This window comes from Callorhinchus milii, unplaced genomic scaffold, assembly GCF_018977255.1.
Source record: "Callorhinchus milii isolate IMCB2004 unplaced genomic scaffold, IMCB_Cmil_1.0 Scaffold1, whole genome shotgun sequence".
NCBI lineage: Eukaryota > Metazoa > Chordata > Chondrichthyes > Chimaeriformes > Callorhinchidae > Callorhinchus > Callorhinchus milii.
In genome coordinates, this window is record NW_024704742.1 from 17696866 (window position 1) to 17718675 (window position 21810).

A 21810-nucleotide genomic window follows, 5' to 3' on the forward strand; every position below is an offset into this window, starting at 1 on the left:
CATTTGAAATATTTGCAGTTTTAACCTAAAAAATATTTTTAGTAGCAGAAGCAGTCATTGGTGTGCTGGCATAGTGTGGTCACACATTCTCTGTGAGTCTGGTACTTATCTGGAGACAAGTATTATTTGTCTTGTAAATTGTTACCCACAATTACTGTACAGTAGAGAACTGATTATCCACGCTAATTGGGACTGACTGCATTGTGAATAAATAAACAGTACTGAGAATTGTTCCATCAGGAATTATACTGTCACTGTATTACCACACTGTGCCAGCCTTACTCTTTGATTCTCTCCCTCTGACATTTTTTTCTTTTACCCTCTCTCACTTTACCATTCTCTCTCATTGAGCATCTCTCTCTGTCGCTGAGTGCTTGTGTCTTTGTGTGTCTCTTTGCCTCTCTCTGAGAGAGTAACTATCTATCTTTCTTTCCTACATTATCTCTGTCTTTAAACTTAATCTATATAATGGGAAATTATAAAGCCTTGCCTTCACTGCTGACCAAAAAAAATCCTGTTAGCATACATGCGAGTGAGGTTCCTAAGGTTCAGAACATCTCTAGAATCTCATGTTCAACTTTGCACATGCACACAATAGGGCTTTTTTTGCCAGTATTTTACAAGCTCATGTTCAATTCCACAACAGAGCCTGCGAGGTTAAACAGATATGCAGATAAATGGGTGTGCGTGTGTGTGGATAAATAATTTACAAAATGGTGCACAGATAAATGAACATTTGGATAAATAGTCTGTGGATAAATGAACATGCAGATAAATAGTTTGTGGATAAATGAACATGTGGATCAATCATAATGATAAATGGACTTGTGGATAAATGACGTGTAAGTTATCAATGTTCCTAACCAATCTGTTACCCAGAACTTTGATCCATTTGTACGAAATCATTTTCTGAACCAGGATTGGTGAAACATACATTTGTCTGTAGTAAACCTATACCCAGTGCAAACACTGCATAGCAATTACCAAAGATACATTGCTCCCTAGTTGGACTGTATTTTGTTATGGCACCTCAATAATGAAGAAAACTCAAAATTCAGACCACTTTTACAAAATTTGTTAGTTTTCGCTGATGGGAACCTAAACTCACTAAATATTGCCTTGTCCTTAATAGCGAATATCCACTGCAGAAAGAAATTGCCTTGGTGGCCGCCAGATTAAACTGTAACTATTATTTCAGGTGCCGATGGTATCAGTAAAATAAAGTTTGTGCTCAAGAGTATAAAGGGGATTGACAGTTCACAACAGTGAAAAAGGGTTGAATACTAGGGGATCTAAATTAATGTAAGGAGGTGAGGAATATGAAGGGACTTCACAAACGACATTCTCTCTATCTGTGACCAGGGCTCCCTCTGCCTCCTCATCCTCCTGGATCTCCCTGCGCGTTTGACACAGTCGATCACGGCATCCTCCTCCATCGGCTCTCCTCCCTCATCTACCTTAGTGAGACCGCACTCGCGTGGATCGAGTTCTACTTAACCAAACGCCTCCATTTCATCTCAGCAAATGGTTTCTCCTCCCACCCTCACCCGGTCACCTGCGGGGCACCCCAGGACTCCATCCTTGGTCCTCTTCTTTTCCTTACCTATATGTTCCCTATAGGCAATGCCATCCGCAGACGCGGAGTAAACTTTCATATGTTTGTGGATGACACACAAATCTACTTTGCCTCCTCTAGTACCAACTCCAGGTCCGCTAATGTTCTATTAGTTTGTCTGGTAGACATCGAGGCCTAGATGAGTGTAAACTTCCTGCAGCTGAATATGGACATGAGGGAAGCTATACTCCTTGGCTCCCGTCAACGTCTTTACACCTGCGGATTCAAACTCTTCAACCTCCCTGGGCTCTCCCTCAGACTCACCGAACCAGGGCGCAACCTAGGCGTGCAGTTCGACCCCCCCAACTGTCCTTCCTCTCCCACATCCAGTCCCTCACCAGGACCACTTTCTTCCACCTCCGCCACATTACCGGCCTTCAACTGTACCTTACTCCAAATGGTGCCAAAACCCTTGTGCTTGCATTTGTCACCTCCCGCATGGATTACTCCAACGCACTTCTCGCCAGTCTCCCCAGCTCCACCATTTACAAGATCCAGCTCATTCAGAACTCTGCTGCCCGTACACTGACCCGGAACAAACTCCGTACCCACATCTCACCGGTTCTGGCCAGGCTGCACTGGCTCCCCATCACCGAATGGATCGACTTCAAGATCCTTACACTCGTGTTCAAATCCATTCACTCTCTGGTACCTCCATACCTCTCCAATTTCTTCATTCCCCAATCCAGCACCAGTGCTTCTGGTCGACTCGCACTGGCCTACTGCTCGTCCCTCGCACTCTCTGCCCCACCATTGGAAGTCGTGCTATATATAAGTGCAAGTTGTTGTTGTTGTTGAATTCAGCCCTCAAAAGAATTTTTCAAAAAAGTACAACAGATTTGTGGAACACATGTGTATGTGGATTTGCCAGGTTAAACACTATCACCATATTTTTTCTCAGGTCCTGTCTGGCGGTCCTTTTATTTCCATTTGGAATGAACGTTTTCCTCAGCTCATGATTTTAATATGCGCTATTTCCACAATGTGAGCATTCCAGTTTCTTCAGTCTTGTCTCCCAGCCCCACAGCCTCTGGGCGATCAGGGGATTTGTTAAATCTTTAATTGCTCTGTACATTTGGCTCTGTACTTTCACACCAAGAATTCCACATAGACGTACTTTTTAACTGGAGCTGCTGTTTCAGTTTTCCAGCCCATTAATTGTCAATCTCAGGACAGGGTATGCTTCCAGACAGAATTAGTCATGGGGCGACTGCCATAAAAGTAGACTCAAGCCATAAAATGTCCCGTAATTAAACATTGCATATTGCTTAATGGTTAAACATTCAGTGCTCTTAATGCCTTGGCAATTGTCTCTATTTCCAATCTAAACTACTGACCTCGTCTTGGATAATGCAAAGAGAAGGCTTATTGGATCTAGGAGGCCAGCAATACCATCTGATCTTACCCGAGTATTAGAAGTGTGGAAAATTGGTAGAATTCAGTCTTTATTTCGAAGTCAGTTTTCCACAGCTTCTTAAACAAGTCTTCCAAAATATGACTACATTTAAGAACTTTCCAAAAGGCTGCACATTCTTACATTTTCAGACAGAATAAACTTGTAGGATGAGATGAGGTGGAATTTTGGACCTCATGGTTTGAGCCTGTGAAGAGACGGGATGCAAATGTAATTCCCCTGGTTTCCCGAGCTCTGATCTCAGGTGAACTGTTGCAGGGAAGTGTCCAAGTGGAGGCCAGGAGTTGCTTCATGAGGGAAGCGGATAATTAGATTAGGAGTCTCTTGTGAGTCTGTTTCCTGGCGATCAGCACAGATGAATCAACAGGATGAATCAATTGTATATCCCTTATACATTGGGACAATTGGCAGCAATGAATGAGAAGGCTGCACTCTGTGGTCGGCTGATGTGATTTGGAGCTTTGTGTCCCACAGTCTGTGATAAACACGGAGCCAGGCACCATCTGGTGCAATGCTCGGTAATTACAGAGCTCAATCAATTTGAATTCCTGCATTAAAAATATACATTTTTCCATAAACCATTTTTTAATCCAAAAATGTTACTGATTGCTTTGAGAAAGGCAAGGACAAGTGCAACATTAACCCTGTATACCTTCAACCCAGTTAGTTCTTCAGATGTTCTGCTTGTACCCACTCCTCTGCCCGCCCCTTCCACTCAGCTGGCACAAGTCAGCTATATGTGCGCTGACCCCTCCACGCCACCATCGGTGGCTGTGTTTTCAGCTATTATCTCTGGAACTCCCTGCCTCAATCCCTTTGCCTCGCCCCCTCTTTAACTATCTTAAAATCTAACAATAAGGCCTACCTCATCGATCACTCTTATGGTAACCTCCCTCTCTCCCACCTTGCTCAGAGTCCAACTATCATGCCATCCTGCATGAAGGGTGCTATGTAAATGTAAGTTGTTGTTGTTTTTGCCTTTGCCGGGAGTTGGAGCTAGTATTTTCTTTAGCTGATTTTGACGCCTGACTGGATTCCTCGCATTGTGCGAGTTCTGCGCGTGGTGTCACAGTGATATTGATTGTGTAATTATAACTCATTATCTTACCTCTGAACAGTCAAAGGTATTTGCTGATCTGAGGTGAGGCTGCCAATCTGCTAAGAGGTACCTGGAACTTATGTTCTCACATTGTTTGAAATCCAGCTGAAGTGCTTCCCACATTGACTGCAGAGCGACAGCAGAGTCGGTGCATGGTGCCGCTCAGTTTATCAAAAGAGGAGAAATAATTAAATTAGTTGTGTGCTTTGGTTTTGCTGCAGTGAAAGATGCCCTGATATCTTAGTGGGTAAAGGGTATTGCCTGGTCCCGTGATTAACCTATTCAGACTGGATTCTCCCAAATTTGAGTGCTGATAAGTAATTGTTGGCTGGCAAAACCAGTTAGAGAGCTGGAATTGTTTTTTGTGTTCCTGGGATTGGGAAAGAAAGGAAAATTGACCAGAGTTCCTGCCCCTGAAGTTTCTTAGCCTTAAGATCATTTGTTTGTGGGACACTGCTGTGCGCAATTGGCCGGCTGTCACATTTCACCCACAAAATACAAAATACTTTACAGTATATTCCGTGAAGCGCTTTGAGACATCTCAATGATGTGATGAGGAACTATATCAAATGCAACTATTATTATTATCATTGTCTTAAAGTTTATGATTATGTGGAATTTTAATAGGAAATTCCATGATGAATTTCATGCATCTGATTGCTATCTAGCAGTCCCTGAAGAAAAACTGTCTTTCCGTAGATGTGGGTGAGAACAGATCAGGCTCAGCTGTTATGCTCTCCACAGTCAATTAACCTTCCAACACTCGCAGTCCAGGCTCACTCATGTAGAGAAACCACTTGGGCGAAGGAGACGTTGTACCCCAGCAAGCGTCAGAGAAGGAGGCATGGGAATTGATCCTGTAAATGATTTATTTCAGTATTAAGCACTATCCACTTGAACCATCTGCCATGAGACTGCTGATACCCTCTGCTGAGACCTCTCGCTTTCTTTTGGGAACCTATAATGTGAGGAATCACTAGTCACTTTCTTTTGATTGTTACAAATTCAATATTCTTTCAACATTTTCCTAATTACTTCTATATACAATAATCGTTGGTGGCATTCGAGATTGGTGGCTTGTCACGTAACAGAGATGTCACAGAGTGCTTCACAGGATTTTATTGAAAAGTGCAGTGACTATGTTTGTAGGTAAGTTAAGAGAAACCCCTGAAATAATCTCTTTCTGGTTACTTTTTGTTTTTCATTATTCTCTCAACTTCTTCCTGCTCCTCAAGGGAATGGTTCTTATTGGAGTGAATCTCAGGCCAATTCCATTTGGGGCCAATTTTATCACTCCTAGTGCTAACTATGGACCTTCTAGATCTGTGTGGCTCGGTTTAACATTGGACCATGGCCTCCGAGGCTCTGGCGAGTTTTGTAATGATTTCTGAAACGTGTCTAATGATCCTCCCAGGAATTTACCTCTACTTTAAAACGTTTGTCTCTCGACTTCCTTGCATTGTGCTCGCCTGAGGGTTCCGTCCTTAAATAGAGGTCAACAACAACTAGGATCTCTCTCTGATCCTATTAAGTACTGTGGTGAACAAGGAGAGGTAATTAGTGGTTTCCCAAATGTGTTGTTGTTCAGACCTAGTTAAAGTGAGTGGGAATAATAATTCATTGGAGATAATCAGTACTGTATTTAGATTCTTGTCTAAATCAAATATCACAACACAGTAGAACACACAGAATATCACACCACTGATATCAAAGAACCACAATACACAATCCATTTGATGGATGCATTCATGAACTATGCAAGTGAATCAAAGCCCTGAGTGCAAAAATGGCAGATAAGAATTATGATCTCCCAGTGTCAAAGAAACCTTGGCTTCAATGCATGACATTTTATGCACATTTTTTCCAGCAGCTGAAAAGTGTTATCTTACTGAATGGCTTTTTAAAAAAAATTCTGTTTTTCCTATTCGCAGTTATATTTTTCCACTGATCTGGGAAAAAAGTGGCAGCTCCTACAGGAACGAGTGACAAAGGATCGGTTTTATTGGTGAGGATACACGATTTGTCAGAGATTCTGATTCCCTGTATCAATGTACAACGTATTCAGTGTCTAAGCACAATGTGGGAAGCAATATATTTGCCTTCTTTTTTCCCTAGTCCTATAGAGTAAAATTTGCAGTATTTCTTATTTAACGTTGGCATAAACTCCCACCATCAGGTTGCAGCACACCCCTCTAGGCAAGTGGCTACTTCCTTTCCTGCTACTTTTTAAAATTTGAGACAGGCAATTTTTATTTTGTAAACTTTAGGCCCTACATGAGGCTCTTTGTTCTTTTTGTTAGATATTTATCTTCCAGCATGAATCTGCTGAGGAGAGCCAAAATCTGTGTTCTTATTAGCTAAAACTTAATTTGTTTATCAATTCAGTGGGCTTGGCATTAGCCTCCAGGCTTAAACGCTAATGAAACATGGTTTACACAACTCATGTCATAGATTCCAGTACATGTTCCTCTCCTGTAAAATGCTGTAATATAAAACCTAATTTCACCAAGGTTCAAATCACACAATACCCGCTTTACTTTGGGTTTCTACCACAGAAATAGCTGTTCTGAAAGAGAATAAAACCATTAATTTGAACCCCAACTGCATATGTTATACAGAATATCACACCCAACGTGGCTCATTAAAATGAAGTGCTATCAAGCTTGACAATGCTATGTGACCCTGCAGTGACCATTGGGACATCCTCTCAATGGGAAAGGCCCTGTACAAATGTAATTTTGTATTTTATTGTTATTGTCTCGATCATATTCCTACCCAACTGCAGTCTCACAGGTATTGAATGTTGAAGTATAGTATCTATGTAAAGCAGAGGGTATCATTGTGTAATATCATACAGTAGTAAAATATCAGTAAAGTAGCATATTATTTAGTACGAAACAAGAGTAAAATATCGTTATTTAATACATATAATAATAATCCTTGCATTTGATATAGTGCCTTATCACATCATTGAGACGTCTCAAAGCGATTCACAGAATATAATGTAAAGTGGAGTGACTGTATATTTTGTCGGTGAAACGCGGTCCGCCCGTTGCATACAGCCGTGCCCCACAAACAGCCGTGGAGTGAGTGACCAATTTTATGAATATTGCACATTGTGGCGAGCAACAAAAACAGGAAGCGGGGGAAAGGGAAAGAAGAAGCTATATGGGAATATTCCAAAATGAGTCCCTAATTACATTTGGAGGTTTATATCTTTACATGAATTACACAATGATTGTTGCACATGTTTTGCACAGTGTATATTCTGCTCTGCCTGATGGTCACAAATGCTGCAGTTATTTAAGGCCTGGTTCCAGCTGGTTGATGATTGCACATGTGCAATTGTTTCCTTGTTGCTGCTGGAGCCTGGGTTCCCCAGCCATTATGGTGCAGGGGCAGCAACATACAAAATACTGCTGTATGTTTTCAAGTCATCAGAAGCAATCTTTATTTTGCCTTGTAAATCTTCCCCAATCTCACCTCCAAGTCAGAAAGTTGTGGGTTCAAGCCCTACATCGGGACTTTGAATTCACATGGTCTATGCTGAGGCTTCAGTGTGCTGCATCGTTGGAGGTGCTATCCTTTGGATGAGACATTAACCCAAGGTCATGTCTACATGTTTAGATGAGTGTTAAATACCCTGTGGCACTAATAGAAAGCAGAAGGAAGTGTCCTCGCCAACAATCCACCAAATAAAAAAATGTTCAATCTCTTCATGGCTGTTTGTGGGACATTGTGTGCATAAAAAGGTTGCTGCATTTGTCCACAAAATACACAGTCATTACATTTTACAGTAATCCCTTGAAGTGCTTTGAGGCATGTTAACAATATTATAAGATGCTGTATCAGGCGCAGATTTTAAAAAAATCTGCAGAGAGAACTTTCATCCTCTCATGGCAGTAAAGCCACATTGCTGACCCAGTACGGATAGGAAAACCACACAGCACATCCTTTATCTCCGCCCTCCCCCATATCCTCAATGATAGCTAAGCCACCTGAGGCAAGAAGAAAACTCACCATGGAGGGTGACAGAACACCAGTGTGTTATTACAGGTGTATTTATGTGTTAGTACCGGTATATTTAGGTATGGTAGAGGAAGATAGAGGTATATTCTAGTATCTTAGTACAAGTGTATTTCAGTGTGTTAGTACAGGTGTATTTCAATACACTAATGCAGAGTAGATTTCTCTGACAGTGTGGTGGGACAGCCACCTTCAATGTGGTTGGAGGATGTTTACAGGAGAGATCGAATGGCTATTACATATAGGAAGTGACATCATCCTAAATAATTCTTCACTTATATTTGAAACCAAATGAAATAACAGGTTTGATTTTGAATGCTGCTGTTTAGCTGCAAGCAGCTCTATGGGTGACATAATCAGCGTCTGAAAGATATCTTAGACACAGCTTGGCTCCTTCAGTGTAAGTATCAAAAAATGCTAATGATTATTTCTGATTACAGGTCTGTGAATGGCATTGATAATGAACCTGATCTGGTTCACATGGAGATTCAGCACAGCAGTGGAGGTAACTATTTGCTCATTATGTATGTGTACCATATTAGTGATATTTGTACCATGTTAGTGATATCATGATACCATGATCTATTTGCTAAAGCCCCATATATGAGGACTTGGATTGAGCAGCTGGTGCTGAGTAAGCCTGGTACACAACATTGGACTTGTGCTTCAAGAACATCAAGGTGGCTGGCACGTCACAAGCTGTCATGCAAAGGTTCTCCCTTCACTTTGAAGGCAGTTGTCCGCCAGATAGCTTGGGGCGACAACTGCTGGAAAGTGTTACCTGGAGTCCGAGTTCGTAAATACGTGTTTGTACATCCAATGCCTGGAATCCGCATTGATTGGCCTGCAGAAAGGCAAGGAGCTGCTGCTTAAGCTCTGCACCTCCAATTGGTGGAACCATCGCTCAATGGGAAGAGAGGTGTGCCGGAATTGTGGACAGGAAGATGGTGACAACGCATTTGATGCTAAGCTATTTTGCCCATTGGGAAGCTCGCAGGGTTCTCCTGGTTGCCATCCACCTAATGAGGGCTCAAAACCGCACTTGTCAGATGTCAAATGACCAACTAGTGATTACCCTCCTTGGGTGGGGAGGTAAGTGAGCTGGCTTGAAGGTGACATTTTTGGCAACTGAATGTCAGAATCGAGCACATCCTCTGTGGCGGTCTTGGTAGAAAGGGTCCTGAGCCAGGTGGGTCTGCAGTATTCCAGGGTACTGCTGATGACAGTCTTATTCTTTTAGGAAATAATATTATGGGATATAGTACATAGGTAGTTTGGGACATATGTGCATGCGACCGCTAGGAAGGTGGAAGGCAAGCTAGATGGACTTTGGTCTTTTTTCGTCTAGCATTTCTTATGTTCTTATGATAGCAAAGCCACACTGGCTCATTGGCAGGACTTGAAAGGCAGCTCAGTCACGAAGGGCAGGACTCTTCCCACTCAGTCCTAGTTAACTTTGTGGGTCAAAGCCCTAGCAGGTATGGTCGTCCTATCTGGACAAGCAGCAGGAAAGCTTACCAGATGGTGCTTTCAATGGCAAGTGCACTGCGTATCCTCACAAATTGGCTGCTTGGCTGAAATACCAGGCGATAACCAGCAAAAGTAGATCCAGAATGTAATCTGGGATGGATGCTTTCAAAGCGTGTGTATGTGTGTGTATGTTGGGGGGGTGGGGAGAGGGGGTGAACAGGAGAGAATAGATGAGTGAGCGACTTATAAGCAACAGCTTAATGATGTTTGGATACAGGGAAGATTTTATCATTTCAACAGCTGTTTGTCATTTAAAATCACTGAGTCGATTAGTGGCCAATTAATCTCTGCGCTCACTCGTCATCTCTTTGCCTAAAAGCAATCTGAGTCAATGCAGCACCCTACCTGAGCCCTCCCTGTCCTCACCCTTTTTTTTGGTATTACACTCCATGCTCTCACTCTCCTGGACCTCCTGCCCTTAACCTCTCTGCTTTCATCCTCCCTGCACTCATTCTCTCTGCATCCTCTGTGCACTATTTGTGCACAATCCATCCCCACACTCTTCAATCATCCTTCTGCACCTGGGTGGAGCTGCGAGATGCAGTTGAGGAGTGCACAGTAATTAAATGAACGCACAGCCTTTTAAGGTAATTACACTTAGCAATTATTTTGATGATTGACTTTTAGCATTTGAATTAATTCTTACATCTTATTTGAGAATAAATGCTTTTATTAACTAATGGATGAGCACCCGATGAACACCACAGTTGTTTTAATTACCAGACCAAGAGCGACCATGCTTTTTAGGGTAATTACTATCCGCAGATTATTCGTATGATTGACTGCAAGTGTAATCAGTCAGGGCAAGCGGGAATGATTAATGTAGCACTATACTATATACAATGCTTAGGCATGTTGAACATGCAGTAGTCAGGCAGTTTTAATGCTGTTCTAAAGCTTGTCTTTGGTGAATCCCACAGCTGAGTCAGCCTTGCCTGCTGGGTACACATTGATCAAAAGTCCCCACTGTTGCATCGCTGTTAAAAATCTGCGGTGCCCTGTTAGCTTGAGGCTGTGCCAGTGTCAATAAATAAATCTATTCTGTGACAGCTCACATCCCCCAACCCCTCCCTCCCTCCCTCTCTCCCTCCCTTGCTATGTTCTCTTGACATGAAAGGCGTTATATAAATGCATAGTATGTTCGTCCGGAATCCTTTCCTTCCTTCACTCCATACAGAGAAAACGTTTTCCCATCCATAAAATAAACTTGCAACTGAAGTACAATGTCCACTTTTATGAAACGTTGTCTAAGAGACAGAACCCGAATCCCAGACTCCCTAACCTTCACCTACTGCCTTGTAGAAGAAATTCATCAGCAAGATTTGTCTATAAAGTAATTCGGTTGCAAAGCTGATGTAAAACTATTTCACCAGGGAAGAATTGATTCTAGAGTAAACTTGCTGTGGGTAACTCTGGGTGGAGGGGAAGAGTGAAGGAGGAATTCTACACTGAGTGAGGCCGGCAGTGCTTTAGTTTTTGTAGGAGTTAAGTGACAATGTGTTTTGGAGCTTCCGGCTAGTTTACAAAATAATGCGTTATTTGACAAAATACTTTCCTCTTTGGAAGCGAAAAGCATTTTTGGTTTGAACAATCCCAAGTATTATAACCTTGATCGATTGGAACGGTACTTACAGGCAGAGTACACTAGCCTGCCCTCTGGCTCCGAGTTACAGGAATGGTTTGGATAAAGAAAACCTGAAATACATCAAACACAAGCACTTCATTGCAGTGGCGGTCAGCTCGTTGAAGACATATTTTGTTGGCAGCCCAATTCACTGGAGCCAGGGTTTTGAAGGCAAATTAAATAAAACGTGTTCTACGCAAAACGTTTGCAGCAGATAGTAGAGTTAGGGACGACTTCATGAAAAGTGAATTAGGCAGACTTTGAAGAGGAAATATGTAAAAGTCTCTGGAAAAATGTGCGACTCTTAGGTAGAGCACAATGGGACAACTGGCCTTCTCCTGTAAAACTCTGTACTTCCATGATCTTCTAATGCTAAAAAGTTTAGAGCACAGAATGAGACCATATGGCCCATTGTTTTTCCTCTTGTGCTATCCATCTCTTCCTCCAGAGCTATCTCTTCTTTCCCTATAGCCTTTAACATTATTTTCCCTCAACTTGTTATCCAGTTATTTTTTAAATGATATTATAGATTCAGCTTCAGCATCGTTTGTGGTAACCTATTTTACTGATGTGAAAAAAATTCTTCCGCCTTTTTGTCAGCAATTAATCCTTTATTTATTGGGAGATTGAATGTGCTATGTGATTTTTCTACAGGTTTCCTCTATGTCACCTGTCCGATTCTAAACTGCACTGAAAGAAATTTGAAAGCTCACTTCTCTGGATACATAGATAAGAACTCACTGCTTGTCAATGATGACTACATATTCATTCAGGTAATTGATTCATCTCCCATTCAATGACCTTTATTGATCAGTGCAGTTATCTTATTTGGGCATATACTTGGAGCAAGGAAGCAATTTCAAAAGATTGGATGGAAATGACTTTTGCTATGGTTTTAACTTGTAACTGAAGAAGTTAAGTTCTTCGACGGTGAAGTATTAAACCTCAACTATGGTCTCAGTAGGGATTCAGTCCTAAACTCTTTGACGGCTCTGCACTGTTCTGGAAACAGACTGACTGCCCACGGATCGACTCAGATGAGCAGACTCACTCTGCTGGGGATCTCCTCGGCTGGTGTCATGGTGGTTGCTGGGCTTGACATTTCCGTCAATTAAGTGGGAATGTTCCAACCTCCACACAGGAGCCCTTCAGCTAACGTTCCAATAAAATACATTCAAAACAAAAAGTAAGCGCATATGAAACATCAAACACTGAACATTTTGCGCACAAGTTGCGTAAGTTGTGGGCAGTGCTTTGAGATGTCCTTCCATCATGCAAGGTGCTATATGAACCTAGATTGTGATTGTTTTTTTCTGCATTATATGAATGTGTTTCTATGTTGGGTCTTTTTCAGTCAGCCTCTGGAAATTGGACAAAGTATTATGTCTCTTACCGCCGAAATGAGTTTGTTCAGATGAAATTACCCAAATACGCCTTAGCAAAGGTAACTATTATGATACATGTGGAGCTCTTATGTAAATTGCAATCATAACTGTGGTGTTTATTCTTTTGTGATATGTTTATGCTCCAATGGATAACTGTTTGTATCAAAGTTATCACCTTAACATCAAAAGTCCGAAATTCCACCAAGTCTTAGCTCTTAAACTCTTCTCCTACAATTTATGATGCAACACAAATATTTGCAATACTAATTTACATGTATATAACAACAACAAAGAAACTAGTGCCTTTCAATCTTAATTTGGAAGCTCAGTTCTGACAGTGAACCATGACGAAAGGAATAGCTGACATATAATGGCCAGAAAATGGGTTTGCTTTGGTGCCATCTTGAATTTTTAACTTAAGTGGAAATTTTATCTTTTGACTGCGAGCTACTATAATTTAGTGTTGTATATGTCAGCCTGGCTCAGTTATTTGGGCTGGTACATCAATACAGTGCTGTGGATGTGCTGATTTTCTGAGGTGCTGTCCTTCAGATGAGACATCAAACATTAGTCTCATCTGACTGTTGAGGTGGTTAAAAGAATTAATGGCAATATTTGAAAAGGCAAGTGCATTTATCCCAATGTTCTGGCCAACAATCACCCTGATAAAATTGGTCATTCATTTCAAGGCTGTTTGTGGGACATTGCTTTTCATCAATTAGCTATTGAATTTGCCTACAAAATACGCAGTGACTAAACTTTACAATAAAATCCTCCTGATGTGAAAGGCACTATTATCAAATACAAGAAGCATTTATCAGGCACCAGCTGAAGAACAAGCATTTCATCTTTATTCTCTGCATCCCATTTAGCCACTGATTGAAGAATATGATCAATCAGGAAATTTCGCACTTGTTCACCGAATGGTAATAATTTGAAAAGTAAAGTATTTAAATTGAAAAGAAGGCAATTCAATAATCAAAACTCTATATTGAGGGAAAAATCCAAGGCAGCACCAATTCATTTCTGGAAAAAAACTGGCCTATTGTTAAGGATCACATTTCTATCTACCTTTGTGATGATTTTCACTCTATTTCACTCCATTGTCTCATTGTTACTGATGCTATTGTTAATGAGTTTATCACCCAATCCAAGGATTTGTCGGCCATTTTCTGTTTTACCATTTTTGAAAGTGGGACAAAAAAGTAACAATCGTCTAGAGAGCGCCTAGAATTTTTTCCCCTCTGACTAGAATGTCATTTTTTATTTTGGTCAGCCGGGTGTCTGATACGTGCAGAAACCCATCACCATGCTTAAGCGTATTCAAACCAGTCTTGAGAGTGCCACCTGTTTATTCCACCTACACATGGAAATTTTCCTGCGTCTCGAATGGAATGTGCACTCTCTCTATATAGTGATGCACCCACCGTACTTAATTCTGGAGAGTATTAAGTGCAGGTTGGTAAGAGCCAAGGCTTGGATTGGAGTGTTCCTGCAATTTAATCAGCTAAAACTGCATAGCTAGCCATTGAAAGAACTGTCTGGCAAGCTTTGTGGTACTTGTCCAGCTGTGATCATTAGTGCTTTGGCTTCCTGGGTTAACAGGAGCTGAGTGGGAATAATCCCTATTCCCAAGTCTTACCGATGAGCCAGACTGGTTGATCTGTCATTAGTGGCGCTGGAGTACAGTAGACGGGCCTAGCTCAGGAAACTGGACTATCGGGACCTCCACAGACGATTTACTTGATTCTGACATTCTGTTGCCAAGCACATCACTTTGGCGCCATCTCCCAGGAGATCATAGTTTACCTCCCCTGAAGAATGAGATTTATACTCACAACTTATGTGGTGCTGCCTTTCAGTGGCATCTCAAGTAGAAAATAGCACAACAATTTTAAATGACATTTTCCACTGGCATCACGAATAGCTGAAAAGATAGAAAATCATCAACAGTGACTGTTCCCCTCCACTGAAAGGAGTTAATGTACAGTACTATGTGGCCTGTAGTGAATGCATCACTTTGTAGTATTTTTTGGAAGCTGTTTTACTGTAGTTCTTTTTAACCATGTCTTGTGACCTCCACTAGAATATTTTTATGTTTGAGGTGTGGACGGGATCAGGCTTGACTGATACCTCCAAATCTTAAATAACTTACCAACACTCACTATCCCTGCTAATTCATGCAAAACGATCACTTGTATGAGGTACTGATGGGCTCTTGGCATCAATGAATATGTTCAAAGGACATTGGGTTTCTGTGCAAAGCAAAGGAAAGCTGAATATTTTAGAAGGTATTTCATTTTTGAATAATTAAAAAAAAAGACATTTATCAATCTGGAACCAGTCTTTAACTCTTTGAGACAGGAATATCAAAGTAATTCAAAGCTTATTCAAGACCTTTGAGGTAGAAGAAAGAGACCAAAATCGATATTAAGGAAACTTCACACTGTAGTTCTTGAACAAAAAAATTCCCCCGTGCAGCTTTGAAGCCTATTACAGCACAACCTTTTCAAATTGGTCTGATCATTATTTGAATGATTAAATGTTTAAAAGGCCGGCAGTGCTTTCTCTCGTGGGGAGGGAAGGTGCAATGCGGAGCTGGGCTGTAAAACCGGGAGAGTCCCAAACTCAGTGCTCATCTGTGCTGATTTAGCTAATATCATTGTGAGTCATAATCGAGGCACTACAATTTGTCTCATCACTACTGGGAAATGGGAAATAAGCCAGAGAATCATACTTGGCTTGTGGATAGGACCGTTGATTGAGGCTAGGACTGAACCACAATACCTCCCACAATTGAATAGCCTGCTGACACTTAACTGTCCAGGCTCACACATAGGGAATGGATACTTGGCTGAGTTACTGGGAGGCTGGTTGCAACTGTACTACAGTGTGAGTTGGGTCTTCATTAGAGGGGGAGGGAAGAAATGGAACGGAGAGAAAAAATAAAAACAATATTCAAAGCATATTTGGAGAGTGCCAATAGGCTATATCTTTGAAGTGCATTGCACATCCTGGACCAGATATGGCCTGCAGGCCTTGCGGTATTCAACCCTGCCTTAGCTATCCAGATGGAGTAAATGATTCATTGTTCCTCAATAATAGTATTCCTTTGTTCGTGACTGAAATGTTCCAAATCGCAGTTTGTGAGCGATGTCTTGATTTAGAATTGTAAAACACAGGGATTTCATTTCCGTATCTTTCATTCCCATCAGCATAGATGGAGGGGGTCGGCATTTGGTAAAACTGGCTGATCAGACTACATGAATGGACTTTCTCGCTTGCATTTTGGCGTCTGTAGGGCTAAAGTTGCCTCAATACTTCTGCGAAAATATTGTCTGCACATCTCCTCTTCAAAGGATTTTCTTTAAAAGTTTAATTGGCATGTCCACTAGACAGTGATTTGAACAGTTTTTACGGCTGCATAATAAGGATTAGCATTGTGAATAACAAGCCTCACAGTCAAATAGAAACTACTGAAAAAAACAAGTCTATTCAGCAGCACTCTTGACAGAAACAGCCGATTGCTTCAAGGGAAAAACATTAATGAAAAGTAAATACATTGTGCAAATTTCAGAATTTGAAATGAAGTATGTTGACAGGAGGCTGACATGCTTTTTCTGGCTGAGCATCACCTGCTGAATTCCCTGTGTATATTACTTGTCTTGCGAAAGCAGGTGAACACTCAGTTATTGCTTATCAAATACAATCAGCAGCACCAGAAATGTAAAGGTGGAAAAAGGAGGAATTTGGTAGGTTCCATTTATGGGACATTGAGGTAAATTTAACGTTTGATTCAATATTTAGCTCATTGGATGTACCCAGACGTGTGAACACCACCCCACTCCTCCTTCCATATGGACCTGATTTTACTGAAATAGCTAATGAGAACAGTGTTGTTCCTGCAGTCAGGTGGGGGAGAATCCGTATTACACACAAAATCCAGAATATGCATGATATAGTAACCTGCATGTACATCTGTGCACAGTCAATGCACTAAATAGCAAATGAAATGTTACATTAACCTCATTATGCTCTAGAGACGGTCAGGATCCCTATGAGTGAATATGAACCAGTTTGGGAGAGGAATTGAACATATCTTAAATTTGGACATTTCAGTCGGTTACAGTTGGTAGCTTTTTAAATTAAAAGCCCCTTTTAAATGACTTGTTACGTCCTTTCTATTAGTTTTGCTGCCTCGTTGACTTGGCTCGATGTGTTTTTATTTTTAAAGGAATCATTGAAATGTTATTATGTTCTGTGTTCACTCCACATCTTCCCGTTGTCTAGGACATGCAGATCATCAGTACGGATGAGAATCAAGTCTTCGTAGCTGTCAAGGAATGGCATCAGACTGACACCTACAACCTGTACCTGTCTGACGTGCAGGGCGTGCATTTCATTCTTGCTCTGGAAGATGTCAGGAGCACCAAACAGCCAGAAGAAAATGTTGTGATAGACATTCACGAGGTAAACTATACTTCAGTCCCTCTCATAACTTATATACACAATGTGAAATTCACAGTCAAACAAAGCATTGTGCAAAAATTCTGAAATGCATTCTTAATTTGGAAGCAGGGGGCTGGGCTGGGACGTTCCATCCTTAACAGTAATGTACGGAGGATCAGATGTCTGAAATTTCAGTGTGCACAATCCTTAGATTCAAGCTTATATTAATAATACTTGCATTTGATATTGCCCGCCTCCATCCGTACCCCACAACCAAAGCAGCTGAAACTCTTGTGCACACCTTCGGCATTTCCTGGCTGGATTATTCCAATGTCCTCCTCATTGGTCTCCCCAGCTCCACCAAACAGAAAATTCAACTAATTCAAAAACTCTGCTGCCCAGATACTCACCTGCACAAAACTCTGTAACCCTATCACACCAGTCCATGCCAGGCTCCATTAGCTCCCAATTATCAGAACGGATCGATTTCAAGATCCTCTCACTTGTTTTCAAATCCCTTTGTGCCCTCCCTGTCTATCCGATTTGCTTACCCCCATTCCACCACCCGCTGCCTGCGATCGGCTGGCTCCGGTATCCTGTTTGTCCCTCGACCCCTCTGTTCCACCATCAGTGGCCGTGTCTTCAGCCACTATGCCCCAAAACTCTCTCTCTCCCTCCCTCCCTCCCTCCCCACTTTCAAATCACGCCTAAAGTCCTTCCTTTTTGATCACCTCCCTCTCCCCTTGGCTCAGGGTCAGACTCCACAACTGTGAAGGATGTTATATAAACGTAAGTTGTTGTTGTATCACGTCTTCCAGACGTCTCAAAGCGCTTCACAGAACATACTGTAAAGTGAATTGACTGTATATTTTTGGGGCAAAACATGGCAGCCAATTGCACACAACAGTGTTCCACAAACTGTCGTGGGGATTGAGTGACCAAATTATTATTATTTTATTTATTTTTCAAGGGATTATTACCCCTGGAAAAGCGACCCACCTATCGACTAACAACCAGGTTCCTACCTACTGCTAGGTAAACAGAGAGGCGGGTGGAGTAACTTGCCCAACATTTCCCCCTGCCTGGGAATCGAGCCCAGGTCCTCTCGGTTGTGAGGCGAGTGCTCTAAGAGCTACAAGATTCCACAGCTGCTTAATTTAGCATTTGTTTTCTTTCAAGAATCTGCTTCCAATTAAGAATGCATTTCAGAATTTTTTTGCTCAATGCTTTCTTTGACGGTGAATTTTACATTGTGTGTTAAAATTTTAACTTCTGATTTTGCAATTTATCCTGCATACAGCACCACACAACCAGGTATTAGTTTTTAAAAGTAATAACTGACATTTATACACCATCTTTCAATTAAAAATATAAGCCATTTAATGTTACCAAAGAGACATTTGTCTTACCAAATTTTCTATAACATTAAAACTTAATGACTTCTAAAAGCTTATGAATTTTAGAAGCCAGTGGGTGACCTGAGGCTGTTCAAGAGACATTATGTGTCAGTATCCATTGATCGTGCTCAGCAGGCGTCAATCAAACTGCATCTAAGAGCACCTTCTCCTGATAGTCTCAGGAGCAGTCCTTCAGCACCATTCACGCTGACCGAACCGAGATTTATATTGCACATTTACAGGTGAATTGCCACAAAATAAAAGCGATTTCCGCCAAATCTGCAATATAAACCTAACATTAAATATCACGTTGTGGTGCGTCTCGCAGTTTGGACGATACAGCTAACTTTATGCATATTATAAGGGCATTATAAAGGTCAGCAAGCTTTGAAACATTCATATAAGGGATTTGACAGACTGAATTTGAAAGACTGGAAGATGCATTATACTGGAAAACATTTCATGCGTCACTTCATTGCACAGAAGATCTCTACAAATTGAGTTTTAGATCAGTGTGCATGTTCTCTGCGTTCAATTTGAATAAAAATGGAAGAACCTCTTGCACTATTGAAATGGAGGGTGGTGGGGAGATAACATTTTGCTCTCTGGCCTGTTTCACTTTGAAAATCACAATTAACTCTTCCTATCCCTGTTGCAAATATCATAAACAAGTGTGTTTGTCTGCAAAGATACAGTAAATAAACTTTACAGTAAATCCTGAGAAGGGTTTCAAGACATTTCAGCATTGTGATGGATGTTATATTAAATGCAAGTGTTATCACAAATTAGTGGAAATATATTTTTTACATAATTCTTCATACCTCCGTAATTCAAAGAGCCCTGGCAGTTATTGAAATTAATGAAAACTGCTGGAACTACAAAGAGAAGAAGCACAGCTTTTTGAACCAGCCCGTAAACTTTGCAACATGTATCTATTTTAAAAAAAGATATGTCAGGGTGACTTCAAAGCTGTGGCCTAACTTCAGAATTCAGATAATAGTTATACATAGGAATGTACAGGCCTGTAAAATGTAACTGGCCATCTGGCTGCTTCTAATGTAAACAAAAATGATGAACCACTCATAATCTCAATTTTTCTTGCTAAATAGCTATCTGCTGGCCTGAATTTGCTGACTAAATCTGCCTCCACTACTTCACTGGTTAGTTTGTTGCACACACAAGGTATCGCTGTTATAATGCAATGGGCGACTTCAGTATACTCAGATCTCCGTTAAAATGGTATTTGAGAAAATGTCTGTTTTCCAAATTATCAGGTTGCTGCTGACATCACCTCCTGTGTCCTGTGGACAGCCACTATGAAAAAGAAGCACCTTTGATGTCACTGCCTTTGTGCTGTTGCGGCACATAGCATGCTTACGCAATTCTTGGGAAAGAGCGCTTTGTTGCATGCAGGTGTAGTCCATTCCAGCAGTGCTGTACATGGCATGCGTAAACAGCATGAAGGAAATGACATTTGTGACACTTCCTGTGCAAGGTCCACATGAGTGTAACGTGCGAAGTAATGTCAGCAGAGAACTGACAACCTAGATGTCAGCCAAATTTAAGCACGGCTACTCAGCTTATCAGTGGCCGAAGCTGGGTGCATTACATTTATTCGAAAAGAGAAGAAAGTTTCTCCCATTGTCCTGGCCAACAATCCCCAAATAAAATTGGTTATTCACTTCATGTGGGACAATGTGATGGGCAAATTAGTTGCCACGTTCACCCACAAAACACACATTCAATTTGCAGCATATTCTGTGAAGCATTTTGAGACTGCCTCCTGACGTGAAAGGTGCTATTATTATTGTTGTTGTTATTATGGTCATCCAATAAGTGGATCCACGCTAAACCTTATAGTGGAGTTGCCCTCTATTCGTTACTCTTTGTAAAGTTATTAAATCCAAACTGTCTGTTCGTCCTCCGTTTTTTGATCTTGAATTAATATTCCCTTGGTTGAAAATCTCTCAAATTTATGGGTTATAATTACGGGTGATTCAAAACTTTCAATTGGATCAATTGCATCCATTATTCTGTGCTTATTTAAGCATGTGACATGTCAGACACTCACACACAAAAACAGGTGATTCACACAAGTACCTGGCTATGGCTGGGAGAGATGTACTGTTTATGTTTTGTCCCTGTTACTGCTGTTGAGAGTCTCAGCCCACTGCTGAATGACTTCTGCAGCTCTGCACCCTGCTGGTGAAAGTTAGAAAGTGTTTCACATGAACAAATTAATTACTCTTGCTGATTTTTNCACACCTCTCAAATATTGATAGTGTAAATAATAGAATTACCAATCACACGTAGAGAATAAAATGCTAATAACTCCGATGCTTTTATCCAAATTCATCTGGGCTTTGGGCACAAATGAATATAATAATCCTTGCATTTGATATAGCGCCTTATCATGTCATGTTGTTGCGATGTCTCAAAGCATTTCACAGAATACATTAAGTGGATTGACTCTGTATTTTGTGGCAGCTGTGCGCAATTGGCTGCCACATTTCACCCACAAAATACACTTTGTGATATTTCCTCCCTTCCAAACAGTTGTGGATTGAATAACCAATTTTTTTTGAGGGATTATTACCCCCGGAAAGCAATCCGCTAATCGACTAACAATCGGTTTCCTACTTACGGCGAGGTAAACAGAGGTGTGTGGAGTAAGGAAACCTGCCTAAAGTTTCACCCCATCCAAGAATCGACCCCGAGTTCTCTCACTTGTGAAGCGAGCACGTTAGCCACTATGCCACGGGATTCCATATAAATATCATATGAATATGATTTTCAGAGCATGCAAATTTTGGAGAATTCTTAAAAATTTGTCTTAATTTTGAAGACGGTTTAGGAAAATGTCAGCTCCACACTGAGACAACAACAAGAACAACAAAGTTACATTTGTATAGCGCCTTTCATGTCGGGAGGACGTCCCAAGGCACTGGACAGTCTGCTTCGGACCCAAGTCGGGGTCGGAGAGGATGGAGGGCAGGAGAGGAAGGAGAGTGACTGAAGGCACAATTGAAGAGGAGTCTTGAGACGGTTCTTAAAGGAGGCAAGGGAGGGGGCGAGGCGGAGGGTTGGGGCAGAGTGGCTGAAAGCCTGCTAGCCAATGGTGGGGTGGGTGAGGTGGGGACGTGAAGCAGGCCAGAGCCCGCTGAGCAGAGTGGCGGGCAGGTTGGTAAGGGGTTAGGAGATTGCAGAGGTAGTGGAGAGCAAGGCCATGGAGGGGTTTGAAGGTGAGGACCAGGATCTTGAAATGTATTCT

General features: G+C 41.4%; 1 protein-coding gene across 1 annotated transcript in view; it reads left to right on the forward strand.

The window, feature by feature from the left end:
• The window catches only part of sorcs2 (sortilin-related VPS10 domain containing receptor 2), a 312610-nt gene that overhangs the window by 233754 nt on the left and 57046 nt on the right, over positions 1-21810 (forward strand). Inside the window, exons 6-10 of the mRNA XM_042339423.1 lie at positions 6060-6133; positions 8595-8659; positions 11963-12081; positions 12663-12752; positions 16984-17163. Of these exons, the coding sequence (XP_042195357.1) occupies positions 6060-6133; positions 8595-8659; positions 11963-12081; positions 12663-12752; positions 16984-17163 (528 nt within the window). The remainder of the gene's footprint in view (positions 1-6059; positions 6134-8594; positions 8660-11962; positions 12082-12662; positions 12753-16983; positions 17164-21810) is intronic.